The following is an 18,151-nucleotide window of genomic DNA, read 5'->3' as shown; positions in this document are numbered from 1 at the left end:
AGGGTGCCAGAGCACTGGAACAGGCTGCCCAGGGGGTTGTGGAGTCTCCTACTCTGGAGACATTCAAAACCCACCTGGACACCTTCCTGTGTAACCTCATCTGGGTGTTCCTGCTCTGGCAGGGGGACTGGACTGGATGATCTTTTGAGGTCCATTCCAACCACTAACATTCTGTGATTCTGTGTGAATCCCCCGGACTTTTCTCAGCTAACTATATGCAGCTGGTTTTCTACTTCAGTTTGAGGTCTGTGTAGCTGGGGACGCACCAGATAGTTATGAAAGCAATAGATGATAGATTAAACGGGAATTATGCTTTGGACTTAAACGGAAGAAATTATTTTAGAATGAACATACTTTTTAGTCTTTCAGTATCGTTTGGGCTTGCGTGACCTCTGGTGGCCAAACCCCTACCTTGCAGGTCCACGTTTTGCTCGCGGTGAGAGCGCGCCTGGGGCATCTTTGGCTACAGTTGTGCTGAACGGGGGGAGAGGTTTTGGCTTGCAATATTAAACGGCAATTTTAGTGAAAGAAAAATCTATGCTAACAGACTCCTAGTGACAGTAAGTAATTTTTCTCTGAATTTATGCTGATAAAAATAAGTTCTTATTTTTAGACTCGTAGAATCGTTTTGGTTGGAAGAGACCCTCAGGATCATCGAGTCCAATCATAACCTAACCTAACTCTAACACAACAGTGAAGAACCATGAAATGGATTGTATTCTAATGCATAAAAAATTGTTTTAAAGGACATAGCCTCACCTGTGAATATAAAAAAAAAAAAAAATGGTAAGAAGAGCAGAGGAAGAGATCCCATTATTTTAGCGTAAAGTCTGCACTACAGCCACTTAACAATTCCCTATGGTTTTCTGTTCAAAAAAGAGTATTCGAAAAAAGGGGGGAGGATAGAACTGTTTATAATGTTTTCAGTAATATAATCTTTTATAGCCTCCTATCAATTTCAGGTTTTCATATTTTAATTATTCTATAACCTACATTGCTGAGACTGAAAGAAAAACAAGTAGAATTCTATATTTTACTAGAGAGAAAGCGAAGACCGTGTCATAAAGCCCTCTTCTCAGCTCTGCTGTGCGTGTGCCAGCAAGGCCGGCTGGGAAGGACCATGGTGCAGCCTGGCGGCGGGGACAGCAGCCGGCCGCGCTTCTCCTCCCGCTGCTCCCGCGCTGCGCTGCAGAGGCACCAGCGCGGCTCCAGTGCAGGTGCCGCAGCCTCTCCTTCCCCGAGGATGTTTCTGCGGGAAGGCTCACTGCAGACACGGGGCAGGGTTACGCGGGCCGTGCTCAGTGCGGACAGCCCTCGCTGCTGGAGGCAGCTGCCACACGGGAGGCCCTGAGGCGCGCCGGGCCCTGTGCCGGCAGCGGGGAGAGGGAGGGCGGGCAAACACGGAGGCCTCGGCAGGAAGGGCTCGGGCAGAACCTCCGCGGCCGCGGTCCGGGCTGCCCGGCGGGCACGGGCGACACCCGAACCACCCAAGTGCCGCTCACGTGGCCCCGCGGCGGCGGGCAGCGCGTGCCGGGGGGCGGGCCCGCGGGGTGGCCACGCCCAGGGGCGGGGCGTTCGGGGGCGGATTTGGCGCGCGCTGGCGGCGGGCCGCGCTTCCCGCCGTGGCCATGTCGCGCCAGAGCACCCTGCACCGCTTCTTCACCAAGGCCTCCCCGGCACCGCCACCGGCGGCGGCGGCACCGGCACCCGCCCCGCCGCAGGCCGGCGCGGGGACCCGCCGCCGTGCTTCTGGGGAGCAGAATGGCCGCGAGGCCGCCACCAGCCCCCCCGGCCCGGCGAGCAACGGCACACCGAGCGGCGGCGCGCCGGGCGGAGCCGCGGCCCGGCGCACGGAGGCGGCAGAGAAGGGCGGACGGGCCGGCGCGGCCCGAAGGTGACGGGCGGGGGGAGACGAGGCCGCGGGGGGCGGGGCGGGAGCGGCAGCGCGCGCGGGCCGCGGGGAGGGGGCGGGGCGGGCGGAACCCGCGGGGCGCCGGTGTCGCCCCGTTCCCGCCCCCGGGTGTCAGCGGCCTTCCCGGCGCGGGGGCGGGGGGCGGGCTGCGGCGAGCCCCGCGCTGTTGGCCGACTCAGGGCGGGGGCGCCTGAGCCCCCACCGGCGTAATGCCGGCACGGGTCAGGGGGGTTCTGAGCTTTGGTTTTTCCCGTTCTGATACCCCGAATTGCCCCTTTGTGTTCTGTGTCGTGGGGGTAGGTGTTTGAACCCCCATGGAGGGGGTGTCGGCGATGGTTTGGCTGCAGCCCGTGGGGGTGGCTGGGCTGAAACCTTGGGGGAGAAGGAGACAGCAAGTGAAAGCGGCATCAGGTGCTTTACACTGGTGACAGGGTGTTTATTTATTAATTTATTTTGTGTAGCTTTAGGGTTTTTTTGCAATCTGACCCTTTTCCTTTAGGTGCCATGTTGAGAATTAGTCTGTACAGGAAAACTTGCCTTAGTTATGTAGGTTGACTATTCTTAGTCATTGTGGTTGGAAGAGACCCTCAAGATCATTGAGTCCAGCCATAACCTAACTCTGGCTCTAAGCCATGTCCCTAGGAACCTCATCTATGTGTCCTTTAAACACCTCCAGGGATGGTGACTCAACCACTTCCCTGGGCAGCCTGTTCCAGTGCTTCACAACCCTTTCCGTGGAGAAATTTGTCCTAATTTCCAATCTAAACCTCCTCTGGTACAACTTGAGGCCATTTCCTCTCATCCTGTCATTTGCTACTTGGGAGAAGAGCCCAAGCCCCTCCATGCTACAACCTCCTTTCAGGTAGTTGCAGACAGCGATCAGGTCTCCCCTCAGCCTCCTTTTCTCCAGGCTGAACAGCCCCAGTTCCCTCAGCCGCTCCTCATCAGACTTGTGCTCCACACCCCTCACCAGCTTCATTGCCCTTCTCTGAACTCTCTCTAGTACCTCAAGTACTCATAATATGTAGTCCACAATCTTTTAGTTACCATCTGGTTGGACCCAGTTACTCTCTCCCCCTCCCTTAAGAAATCAACAAAGAATCTTGTTATACCTGGATCTAGGTGGCCCTGCTGGGGCAGGAGGTTGGGACAAAATGAACTCCAGAGTTCCCTTCCAACCTCAGCCAGTCTTCTGTGACTATAAAACTCTGTGGGGACCCAGTAGAACTTGGATTAAACATTGTTCAAGAGAAGTATTGATGGTGGTAGAGGAAGACGGTATAATACAGGGTGCTCCACCTAGGAGCCTTCCTTCAGAGGGCAAGCTACTCAGAAGTAGGGAGCAGTTATGCTTATGAAGAGAGATTTCTAAATGTTCAAGTTCCTTAAATTACACACCTGTTGTCTTTGCAGTGTCTCCTGCGAGTATTCACCTGGTGACCTGGTCTGGGCCAAGATGGAAGGTTATCCTTGGTGGCCATGTCTCATTTACAACCATCCGACTGAAAGAACAATCATCAGAGGAAAAGGGAAATCCACTCGTGTCCACGTACAGTTTTTTGATGACAGCCCTACCAGGGGCTGGGTCAGTATTAAATATCTGAAGCCATATAAAGGTAAGAGAATGTCAATAAAACTTTTTGAAATGGAAATATGCCACTTGTTTTGGAAAAATAGGCATGGAGTATGGGGTATGTTATTCTCCATAGTGAAAAGCAGCAAAACAGAGACTAGCATTGAGTGGGGAAGCACGTTTTGTACTTTGTGAGTTAGAGAAAACAAGTTTTTGAGGGTTACAGGTGTGTTAGTGGTTATGCAGTTCTTTAAAGATAAAATACTAAGCTCTCTTGTTCACTAGATTAGAACGCAAACCTAAAGCTTGCTTATGTGTTAGTTTTTTTTCTTCATTTTTCTCATCAATATAAAAATACCTAAAACATAAATCCACTATTTCAATTTTAGCCCTGATACCTTTAAAATATTAGGAATGTCAGCCCCAGGTTTTAAGCGGGTATTTAGGAACTGCAGTTTGTCCAGAATCAAAAGACTTGGCACAGGGTGTTAAATGAATTCTGCTGTGGTGTTATCTTAGTTATTTCTTTTAAACAATGCAGTACGTTTTGATTAATAAAATGTATTACGTGAGAATTCAGAGCTCTTGTTAGGGTAGTGCTTGTAGTTACAGAGCAGGGTTGGTGTTTATCTTGAAGAAATGACTTGACTAACTAATGAAAACCAAATGTAATCAAGAATTAAAACAACATTTTGCATAACATATCTCAATTTACTAATAGTTATGATCTGGTTTCTACTCATTGTATAATGTCACTGTTGCTGGAAACTGTAAATCATTGTCTGTACACTGTCAGGTGTAAATCATGTTGCTGAAAGCTGTCTTGTTAGACAAAAAAGTATTTTGGTTCTAATATGGTATTTTTGATACACTGTAGGATTTGCTTATGATGTCAGTGAAACAACTGAATCTAAACTGTTTCTTCCCTTTTACAAGTTTGAGTTCCGTCTCGGGATCATGTAGTTATCTTGTTTTGGCTTATTTATACTTCAGTGTGCTGCACTTAAGCCAGTTAGTTTTAAATTTAAAGGGCAATATTATTACCATAAGCATTAGGATAATTTTATGCAAGTTTATATGGTTTATATGTATCTTTCCTGAAGGTATTTTAAAAGAATCAAGTATATTTTAGCAGCTTGAAGTTGCACTTAGAGGCAAATATAGGTAAGGAGAATCGATCTTTTTACTAAAGAAAACTGAAAAAAAAAAAAGTATTTAAAATGTTTAAGCACAGAAACAAGGAATGTGGTTAAGAAAATGTGTTAAGAATGTGGTAGGAAAATGGAGAAGCTTCTTATATTGTGTTATTTTTTAACTGGGTGAGTATGGAGAGTGCAGGGCTCTAGCAGTGAGCGTGCAAGCAGCGTGTTACATACCAGTTGGTTAAGTGAATATGCACGTGTTGCACACTTGAGTATGCAGTTAAATTATATGATGAGATTTTTCTCCTTCCACTGTTAAATTGTCAACATTAAATGCAAAATATTTTTAGATTGTCTCACCGCCATTTGCGAAACTAAGGTGGAGATCTGGTTTGTTAACGTGTTGCACTTGTGCTGTGGAAGCAGCTACTTGTAACTCTGTGCTTTGCTACTGCCAGCTCAGAGCAATGAATGTGAGGAAGAATTCTGTTTGGCTTGTTTCTGCGGTAGTGGGCAACCCACAAGTCGTCTGCCTTTTGTCTGCTGCTGACTTGGAGCTGAAGGTTCAGTTCCAAGCAGCTTGTGGAGGGATTCACAGGAGCAGGTGTAAGAACCTGTCAAGCAGATTGTACTGTAGCATGCAGACAGCTAAACTTAGAAGAGCAGAAAAAGGGATCGCCCTTCCCCATCTACAGCATACTCTTATCTCCCCCTGCTTTCTTTCCCCAAGCTGAAGATTGTTCCATTTTTATTCCATTCCGTTATTCCATTATTATTCTATTTACTTTTTGAGCATGGCATTAAGGTGAATCTCAGCACCTTTGGGGATCCTTTCTAGAAAATCAGTCTGTAAGTTGGTTGGCTTTGGTTTCATCTTTGTTTACAGGTAGTGGAACGAGGAACTGCGTTGCTCAAGGGATACGAAAGAGGATAAGGGAATGGTGAGGTTATTTATAGTGGGCTTTGCTTGATACCTTGCGGTGTCAGGGTAAATTGCCAGCGTGATTAATGGCCAGCTAATCGGCGTTGGGTGTTGAGGCTGTTCTGCGCTTGCAGGAGCAGTGTGAGTGGCCAGCAGAGCTTTAGCCAGGAAGTTTGTGTCACAGATGACTGATTCCCATAACTTGAAGATACCTTTACGGTTGAACTTACCTGTTGTTACTAAAATAGACAAGTGGTCTCAGGTCTGCTGCACTGCTAGTGTAGAGTGTTGCTTTTCCATAGTGACTATAGTTAGTGTGAGGGTGTTTAGAGTTTAGCTTAGAAGTATTCAGATGTGGTAATGAGTTACAGAAATAGAAGCAATTCTTCAAGTGTTTATGTCCTAGGTGAGCATTTAATTTGTGAGTGTTGAGACTTTCTCTCAGGGTAGTTTGTCAGGCTGAATGAGTGATGGGTTGCTATGTTTAAGACGTGGTGGGAATAACTGATAACAACACAGAATGTTAGGTGATTATACTAGATGTCTGAATACATTTAAAAGGGAAGTATGAACCCCAACTAAAGGACTGACTAAATACTAGACTAACTTCAGTTTCTGACCAGTTATTTGCGGTTTTACAGGTTCATCAGATGGGGAGACGCTGAAGGGAGGTATGTTTTATAGCACAAAGCCTGAAATCAAAAAAGCCATGGTGCTAGCAGATGATGCAATGAGTAAAGATAAGACTCAGCGGCTTGAACTGGCAGTATGCAATGAACCATCAGACAGTGAGGAGGAGGAAGAAGTGGAGGTAAAAATTTTTCCTACTTGCTGTCATTTTCAGAAATAGTGCTAGAACTCAGAAGCTCTCTCTTGCTGATAAGCATGGAATATCCTGCAGTTCTCTGGTACAGTCATCACAGCTCTTTAATCGTGCATGCATATGTATCCCTTTGTCTTTTTTTTTGTTCTGCTTCTGTGTTGTTTGGTCATACACTGGTCTCTTTCTAGTTGGAAAGACAAGTCTAGTTTCGCTGGTGTTCTGTATAGTAAGGACTGACCTCAGAAATTACTTACTTTCTCTAATATGTATACCATCTCTTCATTGATTACTCCTGGTTAGCCCAGGTGTCCCACTTACTCGCTCATAAAGTACTCTCTTTTTTCTGGTGCATCTTTTTATCTTCTCTATCTGCTATTCGTATTCCAAGTTCCCCCTAGTTCTTAATCTGGAGCTTTCATTTGTTGTAATGTAGACATGTCTAACTTTCTGAGTGCCTGTCTTAAGGTGTAAAATTGGATTTTTGGAGCCTGCTCTCATCTTGTAGAGCAGCACTAGAATACAAGTTCTTGTACTGTTAACACTAACCTGTTGGGGGGGGTAACTAAAATGAGATCTTTTATTCTATTGTATTCACATATTGTGAATGATTCAAATATTATTTCATAGCATCATGTGCATTGGAACAGATTCCTTTGGAAAGGAATGGCGCGAGGAAGCAGGCAGTGGGACAGTTGTTTTCCTTATCTGCTGTCACCATGGCCCATCTACTCTTTGTCCAGTGTGACGTTGCTCTGAGGGACAGGTGCCACTCCAAGCATGGTGTCACGTTTGAGGCAACAGGACAGTGGGTGCCAGCACTTTGTACTCATTGCAGCCCCTCCGCTGCGGTTTCTCTCCAGCACTGGTGCTGGAGTTCTTCAAGTTTCAGGCTGAAAAGGCAAATACTGGAGTTTTGTTTCTTTCTCCTACACGTGTGTGATGTTCTTGAAGGTTACTATAAGTTAGTATGGCGTAGGTGGAAATAGGTAGTTTAAAAAAAAAGGGGGAGAGGGGGCAGGGGACAAAATTCACACAAGGCTAGTACTAAACAGGCTGCAAAACGCAGTCACATTTCTGACATAGGTCAGTAGGAGAAAAAATTACAGCACAGAGCTTATGGAGGCGTTTCTCTTTTGTGCTGAATTTCTTGTACCATATTCCTTCTGTCTAGTTTAAATGTTTTGTTCATCAGTATCACTTATGCAAAGTAATGAATGAGGCTGTAAAGAATACAAAGAGGATTAATTATGCCACTGGCTCACTCGCTGGTAGCAGTTCATTACCCAGAAAAAAAGTATTTGAAAGTAAACAGAATTGGCTGTGGCTCTGCTGTCTCTTGCTTGAAGCAGAATAGCTACTGCGTTATTGCACGTTTTTGCACTTCTTTTTGCAGCAGCGATGCTTTGTTTTGTAGCCAGAATTTTCTAAAGGTAAAATTATTTCTCTTTCCAGCAGATGAGTGAAAGTGCATCAGGCAACAGCGATGACGGCAATAGCGAGGAGGACGTGAAGAGCAATAAGCGAGTCATGAACAGGGAAAGTGCCATAAAAGCCAAAAGGAGAAGAGTGTTGGATTCTGACAGCGATCATGATGGCTCTGATGCGGAGTTCAAGCCTGATGTGAAAGAAGCAGCAAGCAGTGAGGAAGCTAGTAGTGGGGTGGATGAAAATGAATCTACCAACACAGAGACAGATGAAGAGAGTGTCGCAGAAAGTCCCGTAAAAGTCCCTTCTAAACGAAAGAGAAGAGAGATAAGCAAGCCCGCTAAAAGGAGTAGCTTAGAAAATGAACGCTCTGAAACGCTCAAGAGAGCAGCGCCAGTTTCTTTGGAAGCCAAGTCTAAGCTGACATCATTTGCAGCGCCTGACAGTTTTGAATCTCAAGCAAATGCTTGCAGTGGAGGCAGCAGTGGCTTTGCCGTGTGGGAACACGAAAAGCTCGAGTGGCTGCAGGAGGGGAAAAAGAAGGATGCACACAGGAGACGGCAGAATGACCCCGCTTATGACCCGTGTACTCTGTATGTACCTGAGGACTATCTCAACAAGTGTACACCAGGAATGCGGAGGTGGTGGCAGCTGAAAAGCCAAAACTTTGACGCTGTGATTTGCTACAAAGTTGGAAAATTCTATGAGTTGTATCATATGGATGCAGTCATTGGTGTGAATGAGTTGGGCCTGATCTTCATGAAGGGTACTTGGGCTCATTCAGGTTTTCCAGAAACTGCGTTTGGCAGGTTCTCGGATGTTCTAGTGCAGAAAGGCTACAAGGTAGCCCGTGTTGAGCAAACAGAAACTCCTGAAATGATGGAAGCGCGCTGCAAGTCAATGGCACACCCAACAAAATTTGACAAGGTTGTACGCCGAGAAATATGCAGAATCATCACCAAAGGAACCCAGACTTACAGCATTCTGGACTGTGATCCCTCCGAGAACCATAGCAAATACCTTCTGTGCGTTAAGGAAAAAGAAGAGTCCTCTGGACAGCGTGTTTATGGGGTCTGCTTTGTTGACACGTCGGTGGGGAAGTTTCATGTCGGCCAGTTCTCAGATGACCGGCACTGTTCGAGGTTTAGGACATTAGTAGCACATTACACTCCTGTGCAGGTGCTGTATGAGAAGGGGAACCTGTCTGTGGACACGCAGAAGATACTGAAGGGCTCACTTGTTTCCTGCTTTCAGGAAGGGCTGATCTCTGGTTCCCAGTTCTGGAATGCATCTAAAACACTAAAAGTCCTTCTCGAAGAAGAATATTTCAAGGAGAAACAGAACTCTGAAAATGGATGTTCTCTGCCCTCTGTCATCAAATCTCTGACTTCGGAGAGTGACTCGCTGGGATTAACTCCTGGTGAAAACAGTGAATTAGCTTTGTCGGCTCTTGGGGGCTGTGTCTTCTATCTCAAAAAATGTCTGATTGATCAGGAGCTGTTATCGCTGGCAAACTTCGAGGAGTACGTCCCCGTGGATATCGATACTGCCAAAACCATTAGTTCCCGTAGTTTCTTTGTCAAAACTGACCAGCGGATGGTGCTGGATGGAGTCACCCTGATGAACTTGGAAGTCCTGCAGAACGGGACCAACGGAACCACAGAAGGTACTTTACTGGAAAGGATTGACTCGTGTTGTACGCCGTTTGGGAAGCGACTGCTGAAACAGTGGCTCTGCGCTCCGCTTTGTAACCCTAAATCCATCAACGATCGTTTAGATGCTGTTGAGGACCTTCTGGCGGTGCCACATAAAATGTCTGAAGTTAGTGAGCACCTGAAGAAACTTCCTGACCTCGAAAGGCTGCTCAGCAAAATCCATAGTATTGGATCGCCACTTAAAAGTCAGAACCATCCTGACAGCAGGGCCGTCTTTTACGAAGAAATCAAATACAGCAAAAAAAAAATTGCTGACTTTTTGTCTGCGCTGGAGGGGTTTAAAGTAATGAATGAAATTGTCGATGTCATGGAAGAAGTTGCCAGTGACTTCAAATCTAAAGTCCTCAAGCAGCTGGTCACCCGCAAAGCCAAAAATCCAGACGGCCGCTTCCCAGATTTGAGCGCAGAGCTTAAAAGATGGGATACTGCTTTTGATCATAACCAGGCTCGAAAGACAGGAGTGATTACTCCAAAGGCGGGGTTTGACCCTGATTATGATAAAGCACTACAGGATATTAAAGCTGTTGAGGAAGATCTTCACAAGTACCTGGACAAGCAACGCAAACTGCTTGGGTTCAAATCCGTGCTGTACTGGGGGGCAGGCAAAAACAGATACCAAATGGAAATACCGGAAAGTGTAATATCGCGTAACCTGCCTGAGGAATACGAGTTGAAGTCAAGCAGGAAGGGATATAAACGTTACTGGACCAAGGAGATCGAGAGGATGCTGGCTGCAATGGTGAACGCCGAGGAGCGCAGAGATGCAGCACTCAAAGACTGTATGAGGCGTTTGTTCTACAACTTCGACCAAAACAGCAAGGACTGGCAGACGGCTGTGGAATGCATTGCTGTGTTAGGTGAGAGGTTTTCTTCTGACATACAGTAAAGATACCCTTGCATAGTAAATTATGAAATCTCATCTGGAGAAGCAAATAAGGCTCGTTGCGAGCTCTCAATTTGTAGTTTAAAAACTCCAGTTGTGATAACAGCGTTGATAATTAACAGTGATCACTTGTTTCCTTCCTGTTGGTAAATGGCAGAAGAATTGCTGGGTCTTGATGTTTGCAAGCTCTTTCTTCATTCCTGCCGTGTGATTTGTGGGTGTGCAGCTGAGTGTTTCCCACAGTTCAGCATAGCCTGGTGGGTCTCTCACTGCTTCCCGGATTCTCACATAAAGATTAGCAGCTTTTTATTAAATGAAGGCAGTGATGCAGGTGGAGGTGTGAAAATCTAACCTGCTAGTCATCTCCTTTCCATCTGAGCAGAGTGCTTTCTCAGCAGCCTTTAAAAACAATAAAGTGATCATTTTCACTGTATTGAAGGAAGTAGTCTAGTAGGAAGACTTCCCCAAATCTTCCTTAAATTTCTGGGGTAGAACAGTCTCTTTATTCCCTTCTCAGGACCAGCGTACTCTGGCACTGTGAATTTTCCTTTGTTCTGGGGACAAATGAGAGCGCTCTCTGAATGCCCGCGGGGCAGACAGGGGAGGACAGGCGGGCAGTGATTTTCACTAGGAACTGATTTTCGGAGGGAGCTGGGAGAGCTGGGAAGCCCTTACATGAGCCACACCACCCTGATGTCAGCTGAGAGGGCTCAGCTGTAATACGCGTACATAAAGGCTCTAAAATCGCATAACATGGTCTCATTTTGTAGGTAATCGGTTTAGATCCTTAGAGCGAGGCTAATTGAGGGAGGGAGTGCTGCTGCTTTCTGCTAGGCCAAAGTAATTTTAATATTTAGATAAATTCACTCTGGCAACTTTCAAGCAGTATTACGATTCTTAACAAAGTCATTCACTGTCAGAAAGGCTGATTTCCTCTTGTTCCAAATAAAAAAAAAATTGCAATGAAGCATTTTATACATGTACATTAAAAAAATAGCTTTTGGAGTGAAACAATGCAGATTTTAAAGACCTTTAAACTGTAGAGAGGAGGATTTTTAATCCGACATCAGTAGAAATCTGGAAGGAATGAGGAAAGACATTGTGAATATTCACACCTTTTGTTTGTTCTTCTGGAGTACTACTTGGATGTTTTCCTTAACAGGAAGATGGAATGGAAATAGAAAATTGTGTTCACAAAAATGCTGTTTGATGAGTAAACGCATTCCAGTGAATGAATATAAAAAGGTGAAAGCGTCGCTTACTGGAATTTCTCTTAATCTTATAGATGTCTTGATGTCCCTTGCTAACTACAGTCAAGATGGTGATGGACCACTGTGCCGACCTGTAATTCTACTGCCTGTGGATAGTGCTCCTCCCTTCCTGGAACTTAAAAATTCACGCCATCCGTGCATTACAAAAACTTTCTTTGGGGACGATTTTATTCCTAATGACATCGTGATAGGCAGCAAAGATGAAGAAAGCGGTAGTGAAGCTTCCTGTGTGCTTGTAACTGGCCCGAATATGGGTGGCAAATCTACACTCATGAGACAGGTGATTGAGCATCTATATAAGATCAGATGTTCCAGAGCATCTCTGTGTTTTGCATACGGGAATTACATGACTGACTCTAAATGTTAAAGCAGGTCCCAGCAGTGGCCTTCAGGGTGTGCAGCACTGCACAGCAACTACACTGTAAAGACAAAGTGTAATCTGGTAGAAAATGCCCATGTCTGGATAGGAGATTTTCTACTTTCACTTGTTTTAGTGAGGAACAGGTTGTATTTCTCTTACGAGAGATAGTTGGGAAAAAGGGGTAGAGTTTCTTATCCAGGACTTGGCATCATCTGGGAAAAGATGCTTCTGCAGGTTGAACAAGATGAAAATAGCAAGAGGGAGTTTGCTGTGGTAACTGGTGTGTTGAAGCTTTCAGAGTAGGTCAGTCCTACTTGAGATTGTGATGCTGCAGCCTGGAGCTGCTAAAACAGTAGGAAGCTTTATGTACTCTAGCCTTTGTTTTAGGGGAAATAAAGTTCCATTCCCTCGTTCTGTGTGTGGAACTGAAGCTCCAAGCATGTAGTAAATATTTACATGTTTTTAATATTTGTTCCACAGGCTGGTCTACTGGTTATAATGGCTCAACTGGGATGCTATGTACCTGCTGAAGTCTGCAGGCTTACGCCGATTGACAGAGTATTTACCAGGCTTGGCGCCTCAGACAGAATTATGTCAGGTGAGTTTCTGAAATCCAGCCGTCCAAAGCGCTGTTGCCACTGAGGGAGTTCGTTTTGTTGCTTCGAGTGGCAGGTCAGAGAGGGACAGTCTGCTGATTTCTCAGGGAGAGCTGGGCAAGTAATTTGTTGTCTCTCGTTGTTCAAACAGGATATGCTCGATTTGTTCGATATGCTTGTACTCCACTATTTCTGACAGACACATAGGATCACTTTTTAATGAATTTTAACATTAAAAGCCTGCCTTCCAGCTGGATACAAGTCTGAGGAATATCTCTTTGGATATTGTACAGCTGATTGTGTATCTTCTTGCAAGTGTTCTGGAATAGGACACGGGTGGCTGTTGCAGAGTTGTTTTTGTACCTTCTCGCAAGGACCAGAGCTCCCTTGTTTCAATCGCAACCCCCGCCTCATGTCTGAAATCCGATTTCTTCAGAGGGGCAGGCTTCCTTCTTGGAAGCAGTAGTTGAATATTTGGAGTATTTTATTTATTCCGTGGAGAGGAAGACAGAAGTGGAGGATGACACAACTGAAATGGGAAAGTCTGCCTGTCATGGGAGGCAAAGTGTCACGGGACTAGAAAAACAAAGTATTTTTTGGTGTTAATAAGAGTAGTATCACAACTCATTTAGGGAGGGTACAGATTTTTTGTTGTCTTTCTGCTGGAAAATGTGGGTCAGTGGATATGAAAGGAATCAAGTCGACTGAACTTGTTGCACAGAAGGAATTTGGAAATGAATCATTCTGAGTTCTTAATTAAAAAAAATATTTACACTTCCCCAAATCAAGGCTTTTCTTTGCAGCTAGAGAATTTCATTAAGGCTTTCTTTGCCCAGCTATTTTCCATTTAGTTTAAGTACAAAAGTCTTAAGAGTGGAAGAGCACTAAGGTGCTTATGGTAGAAATAAAAACTCCCCTTTCTGCAGGGTAGAGGTGGTCTAGAAAAAGGCAGCGTTTCCAGGTTTTATTTTTTCTATCAGCTGAGAGTTGTTCTTTTCCAAATATCTGCACAAATGTTTTAGCATTTCACAGGCTGAATGCTGCACAGCAAAACGAGCTTTGAAATATGTTCTTGATACATTAGTTTCCACACTGTGTAGAAATGAAAACACAGTGAAAGTTGTTCCATGGCAGGAATTTTGTAATGGATGTCAACAGGACTTTCGTGAAGTAAATTTTAAGTAATATCGTTTTTAAATTGCCTGTGATGTTTTAGGGGTTTATTTTCTGAAGTGAATAGATGGTTATTCCCAAACATTGTTGAAAACTTCTCCAATCCTGGAAATATCTTTAAATAAATAGAGAAAAACAGGTTTGCTGGACACTGCTTAATAGTTCACGTTGAAAAAAACTTGTTAGAACACAGCAGTGCTCGTGCAGCGCGAGTACAGGTAGTAAATACTTGTCTGTTCTGAAATTACAGTCACTGCTGCTGCATGTGATTATTTGGAATGAACCCTACAAAGAAGTAGTAAATCTGGACTTCATACCTGTTGATTTATCACATGCAAGGGTCTGAATAATTGTGTACTTCTGCTTGTAAGCTGCTAAAAACCAATTTCAGGTCTAAATTTCAGGCGTTGTGTTATCTGGGTTGCTGGGAATCCTGTAAGATGTTCAGTCCTCATCAGCAGTATATTTCATTATACTTAAGTAGAGTACATATGAGCACAGCCTTAATTATCTGAATAATTAATTACCTTATGACATCAACAACCAAACCAATAAGTCCAGTGTCTTGGGTTTTTTTAAAAGATTTTCTGTTTGCTTTTTCATACAGAAAAGCTGCACACCTTAGGCCTGTGTTTAAGAGACAGGGCAAAAGATTTCTCCCCATCTTGTCCCCTTTGTGCCCCTGGTTTTGTCCAGCAGGTACATCTCACCTGCTATTGAAGGTAGACACATAAGGTGGCCCTGAAATTATTTACTCAATTGGTTGTACTTGTGTCCATGTCTGTATTATTAAGCAACCAAACCCTGTTTTTTCTAGCAAATGGAACCTCACCGCTTCCATGCTGTAAAGAAGCTTTATATTTTTGTTCATTGCTGTCAAGCTTCATTTTTAGCTCGACTGAGGCCCAACTACAGATTAAATGGAGTTTTGGTTGTGCTATACAGATATTTGACTAATACTTCATGGCTCTTTTTTTCCTTTTAAAGGCGAAAGTACCTTCTTCGTTGAGTTGAGTGAGACTTCCAGCATTCTCCAGCATGCAACAGAGCACTCCCTTGTTCTTGTGGATGAACTGGGTAACGAGCCTGTTTTGTAATAGATGGAAATTAAATTTCAGATTCAAGACTAGGTGTTGGGTTGTCTAAATGGCAACCAAGTACACAGGGGTAACTTGATCTTAAAATGTTTCTAATGTTTGACTGGTTAGTATATGTAAATCTCTCTAAAGCAGGGGTGTCAAAATCATTTTCCCTGGGGGCCACAACAGCCTCGTGGTTGCCTTCAAAGGGCTGAATGTAATTTTAGGACTGTATAAATGCAGTAGTTACATCCATACAGTCCTAAAATTACATTCGGCCCTTTGAAGGCAGCTGTGAGGCTGATGTGGCCCCTGGGGAAAATCAGTTTGACACCCCTGCTCTAACCCATATATTTTTTAGGTGCCCGGGCAACTAATACAGTACCCACCCCACCCCCAATGATTAATAGCCTATTTCTAGCAGAGTTTTCCTGCTCTCCTTTGCATAATTACTTGCAGCAAACCAGTAGCAAGTCCCAAGAGAGCAGAAATGTGTGGTTTTGTGGGTTTGTGTTTTGTCTTTCCCTGCAGTGCAGAAGTGTGATTGTCAGAAGGCAAATACTGAGGTCGCTTGGCCCTGGGGCTGGTGGCTCTGGTTCCTCACTGCTGTGCGTCAATCTTCCACGTAGCAAGGAGGGAGAAACACAAACAATCCACATTGACACACGGCAAGCAATGCATTGCATTTGTCTTTTGCTTCCCAATTTCTCCTCCAGGCAGAGGCACAGCTACTTTTGATGGAACAGCCATAGCGAGTGCAGTTGTGAAAGAACTCGCGGAGCGAATCCGGTGCCGGACTCTGTTCTCCACGCATTACCACTCGCTGGTGGAGGATTACTCGCACAACGGGGCTGTGCGCCTGGGACACATGGTGTGTATAAGCTGTAACGCACAGGATTTGTCCCTGTGGCTGACAGAGCTCCTGCTGTGCGTGCTTTTCTGCTGCCCAGTCACAGAGGCATCCTGAGAAAAGAATGTGATGTTTCTCCATGCATTTGTAAGCAAGCAGTACATACCCTAACTCATAACTTATGCTTTCTAGGCATGCATGGTTGAAAACGAGAGTGAAGATCCCAGCCAGGAAACAATTACGTTCCTGTATAAGTTTATTGAAGGAGCGTGTCCAAAGAGCTATGGCTTCAATGCAGCAAGGCTGGCTGATATTCCAGAGGAGGTTATTCAGAAGGGGCACAGAAAAGCAAAAGAGTTTGAAAAAGCAACCATTTCACTGAGAATATTTAGGTAAGACCTTGGTTTTTCCATTTTTAACTTGCACATTGCTCACCAGGCATCCATTTTAAAGTTTGGGCAGAGGCTTTTGCTCATAGTCTCCCCAGCAGAGGGGGAAGTTAAAACTGCTTTTGTGAATATCAGATACACCTCACATGCAGTGAGGGAAAGAAGTACTAAAGCCTGACTCTAAGATGGCAGATTTAATCAGTAAGGTGGTATTTTAAGCCTTGGGTCACTTCACTGTGCTAGTCTCTAGTGCTGAGAGCTTAATGTGTAGAGAGGTGCTAGGCTAGCTGAGCCAAGCAGAGGGAATGTGTGAAGAAGCCCAATGCCACTGGGGGCGCTGGAGGGTGTCACAGTCATACTGGAGGCCCTGGCTGCTGCCCCATCAGGCAGTGACAGCTCCTGGCAGCTTCTACACCATGCACAAAATGGCATCTCTGTCTGCTGAAGCTGTGCAAGAACAGGAAGGTTGGGCTTTGCTGACTTCGTTATTTCCCTTAGGTATCTGTGCCAGGTGGTGGATGGTGCAGCAAGCGACGCAAATGCTGTTCAGAAACTCACCGCTATGATCAACCATCTTTAAGAACACAAGTGTTTTTGTACTGGCTGTTTCTCAAAAAGGTGGTATCAGACAACGTTATGATCTAATAAACTTTATTTTTTAAAAATGACCATTTTTCCATTGTCTTTCCTAGGAAATTAAACCCTTTAATTCTTACCTACCCTCTACATAATGGTTATTGAGTACTCCACAATATATTAAGTCTAGATGTTATGGTACATGCATACACTTTCAGGCTGTTGATTACCCACTGTCACCAATACACATAAATGGAAAAAAGCTATGAAACTGTATAGGGCTGTATATATACTTGTCTCAGCTTCATTAGAGCAGGAAATTGCTGTGATTTCCAGCAGGTTACATAAGTAATGTCCAGACTGTTCAAAAAAAACTATGAACAGAGTAAAGTACAAGACTGTTTTGAGGAGACTTTCTACTGTGTACTTTAAAACATAGTAAAATTTCATTCACAAAACTTAGTTACATGGGTACTTTGTTTTATAGTGCATTAGAGTCTAGGAAGTCTCATTAAAACACTCGCTTTTTTTGTTAGGGTGGTTTGAGTACAGACTATTGCTGGGGCAGGGAAGGAGATTATTCTAACTTCAGAGGACACCAGAAAAATTGCTGGATATAATTTAAGATTAGTGTTTTCTCTTTCATAGAAAGAACGTACATACTGGGACATGAGTACAGTTACAGCAAGTCTAGGTGTGCTAACAAAACAGGACACATTCAAGTACAATAAGATTTTTTTGCTTGAAATTAGAAACAAACTACATGAGATTAAAGCATTAAAATCATATTTCTCAATCTGAATAAATGTTAAAAAAAATCAAAAGAAATGCAGAAGTGCTAGCTCACATTTTTTACCATGTTACAAAAGCAATTGGTACCCATGTCCATAAAGGCAGCAACAAAGAATGCTGCTCGTCTACAGAATAGTACTACTGCAAATTGGACTGCGTTTCAATGCTACTTGTAAAAACACCAGCTTTCAGAAGTTGGTATCTGTACAAAATTGCAGCTTATTTTTCTTCACTTCTGTCCCTTCAAAGTCTTTGTTTACACAGTAATGCTAAAACGCCCAGTTCTGTTATCCTGAGTCAACATATTGCCACTTTCTTTTTTGGTAGGTTGAGCTCCATAGTGTCAACACCTCACACATCCGCTTTAATACAGTCTCTTTCTGCAGAAATGGGCAAGTATAACTTCCTCCAAAAAAAAAGTTTTAACAGTTATGATATTAGAATGGCAGGACTTTCTTTCTGAAAGGAATTCAGTTGTGCTGCAATGTATTAGATTCTATAGGTGGAGCAGAGTCATATAGTGTATCTGTATCATGTGTAGGTTCTCCAGCAAGCGTACAGGGGTTAGACAGTGTTCCAGCACCACAGTCACAGAAAAACCTAGGAGGAAAGAAAAGCTCTTTAGTCTCTGCTTTACTTGTGTTATCAAAACCACTCAAGATACTAGTT

General features: G+C 44.3%; 2 protein-coding genes across 4 annotated transcripts in view; one reads left to right on the top strand and one right to left on the bottom strand.

The window, feature by feature from the left end:
- The first annotated feature begins 1,592 nt into the window (after window positions 1-1,592).
- On the top strand, window positions 1,593-16,782 carry MSH6 (mutS homolog 6). Of its 2 annotated transcripts, none has more exons than XM_082049337.1 (10): window positions 1,593-1,894; window positions 3,326-3,528; window positions 6,191-6,360; window positions 7,828-10,369; window positions 11,681-11,946; window positions 12,508-12,625; window positions 14,784-14,873; window positions 15,592-15,746; window positions 15,918-16,117; window positions 16,613-16,782. In XM_082049337.1, the coding sequence occupies exons 1-10, from the start codon at window positions 1,629-1,631 to the stop codon at window positions 16,692-16,694; spliced, it is 4,092 nt and encodes a 1,363-aa protein (XP_081905463.1). In that variant the 5' UTR covers window positions 1,593-1,628; the 3' UTR covers window positions 16,695-16,782. The 2 variants fall into 2 exon arrangements, with proteins under 2 accessions (XP_081905463.1, XP_081905462.1); XM_082049336.1 differs by having other exon boundaries at window positions 7,825-10,369.
- The window catches only part of FBXO11 (F-box protein 11), a 79,278-nt gene continuing 77,875 nt past the window's right edge, over window positions 16,749-18,151 (bottom strand). For both annotated transcript variants that reach the window (XM_082049338.1, XM_082049339.1), the window contains exon 23: window positions 16,749-18,082. In XM_082049338.1, the coding sequence (XP_081905464.1) occupies window positions 17,953-18,082 (130 nt within the window). In that variant the 3' untranslated portion in view covers window positions 16,749-17,952. The remainder of the gene's footprint in view (window positions 18,083-18,151) is intronic.

Source organism: Streptopelia decaocto, assembly GCF_964273445.1.
Source record: "Streptopelia decaocto genome assembly, chromosome: 3".
NCBI classification, from domain to species: Eukaryota; Metazoa; Chordata; class Aves; order Columbiformes; family Columbidae; genus Streptopelia; species Streptopelia decaocto.
This window is presented reverse-complemented; position numbering and strand designations above follow the sequence as displayed.

Coding starts and splice junctions, on each gene's coding strand:
- MSH6 (XM_082049336.1), top strand. CDS start 1,629: ATGTCGCGCCAGAGCACCCTGCACCGCTTCTTCACCAAGGCCTCCCCG. Junction 10,370..11,680: donor GGAATGCATTGCTGTGTTAG/GTGAGAGGTTTT, acceptor TTAATCTTATAG/ATGTCTTGATGTCCCTTGCT. Junction 12,626..14,783: donor CTCAGACAGAATTATGTCAG/GTGAGTTTCTGA, acceptor TTCCTTTTAAAG/GCGAAAGTACCTTCTTCGTT.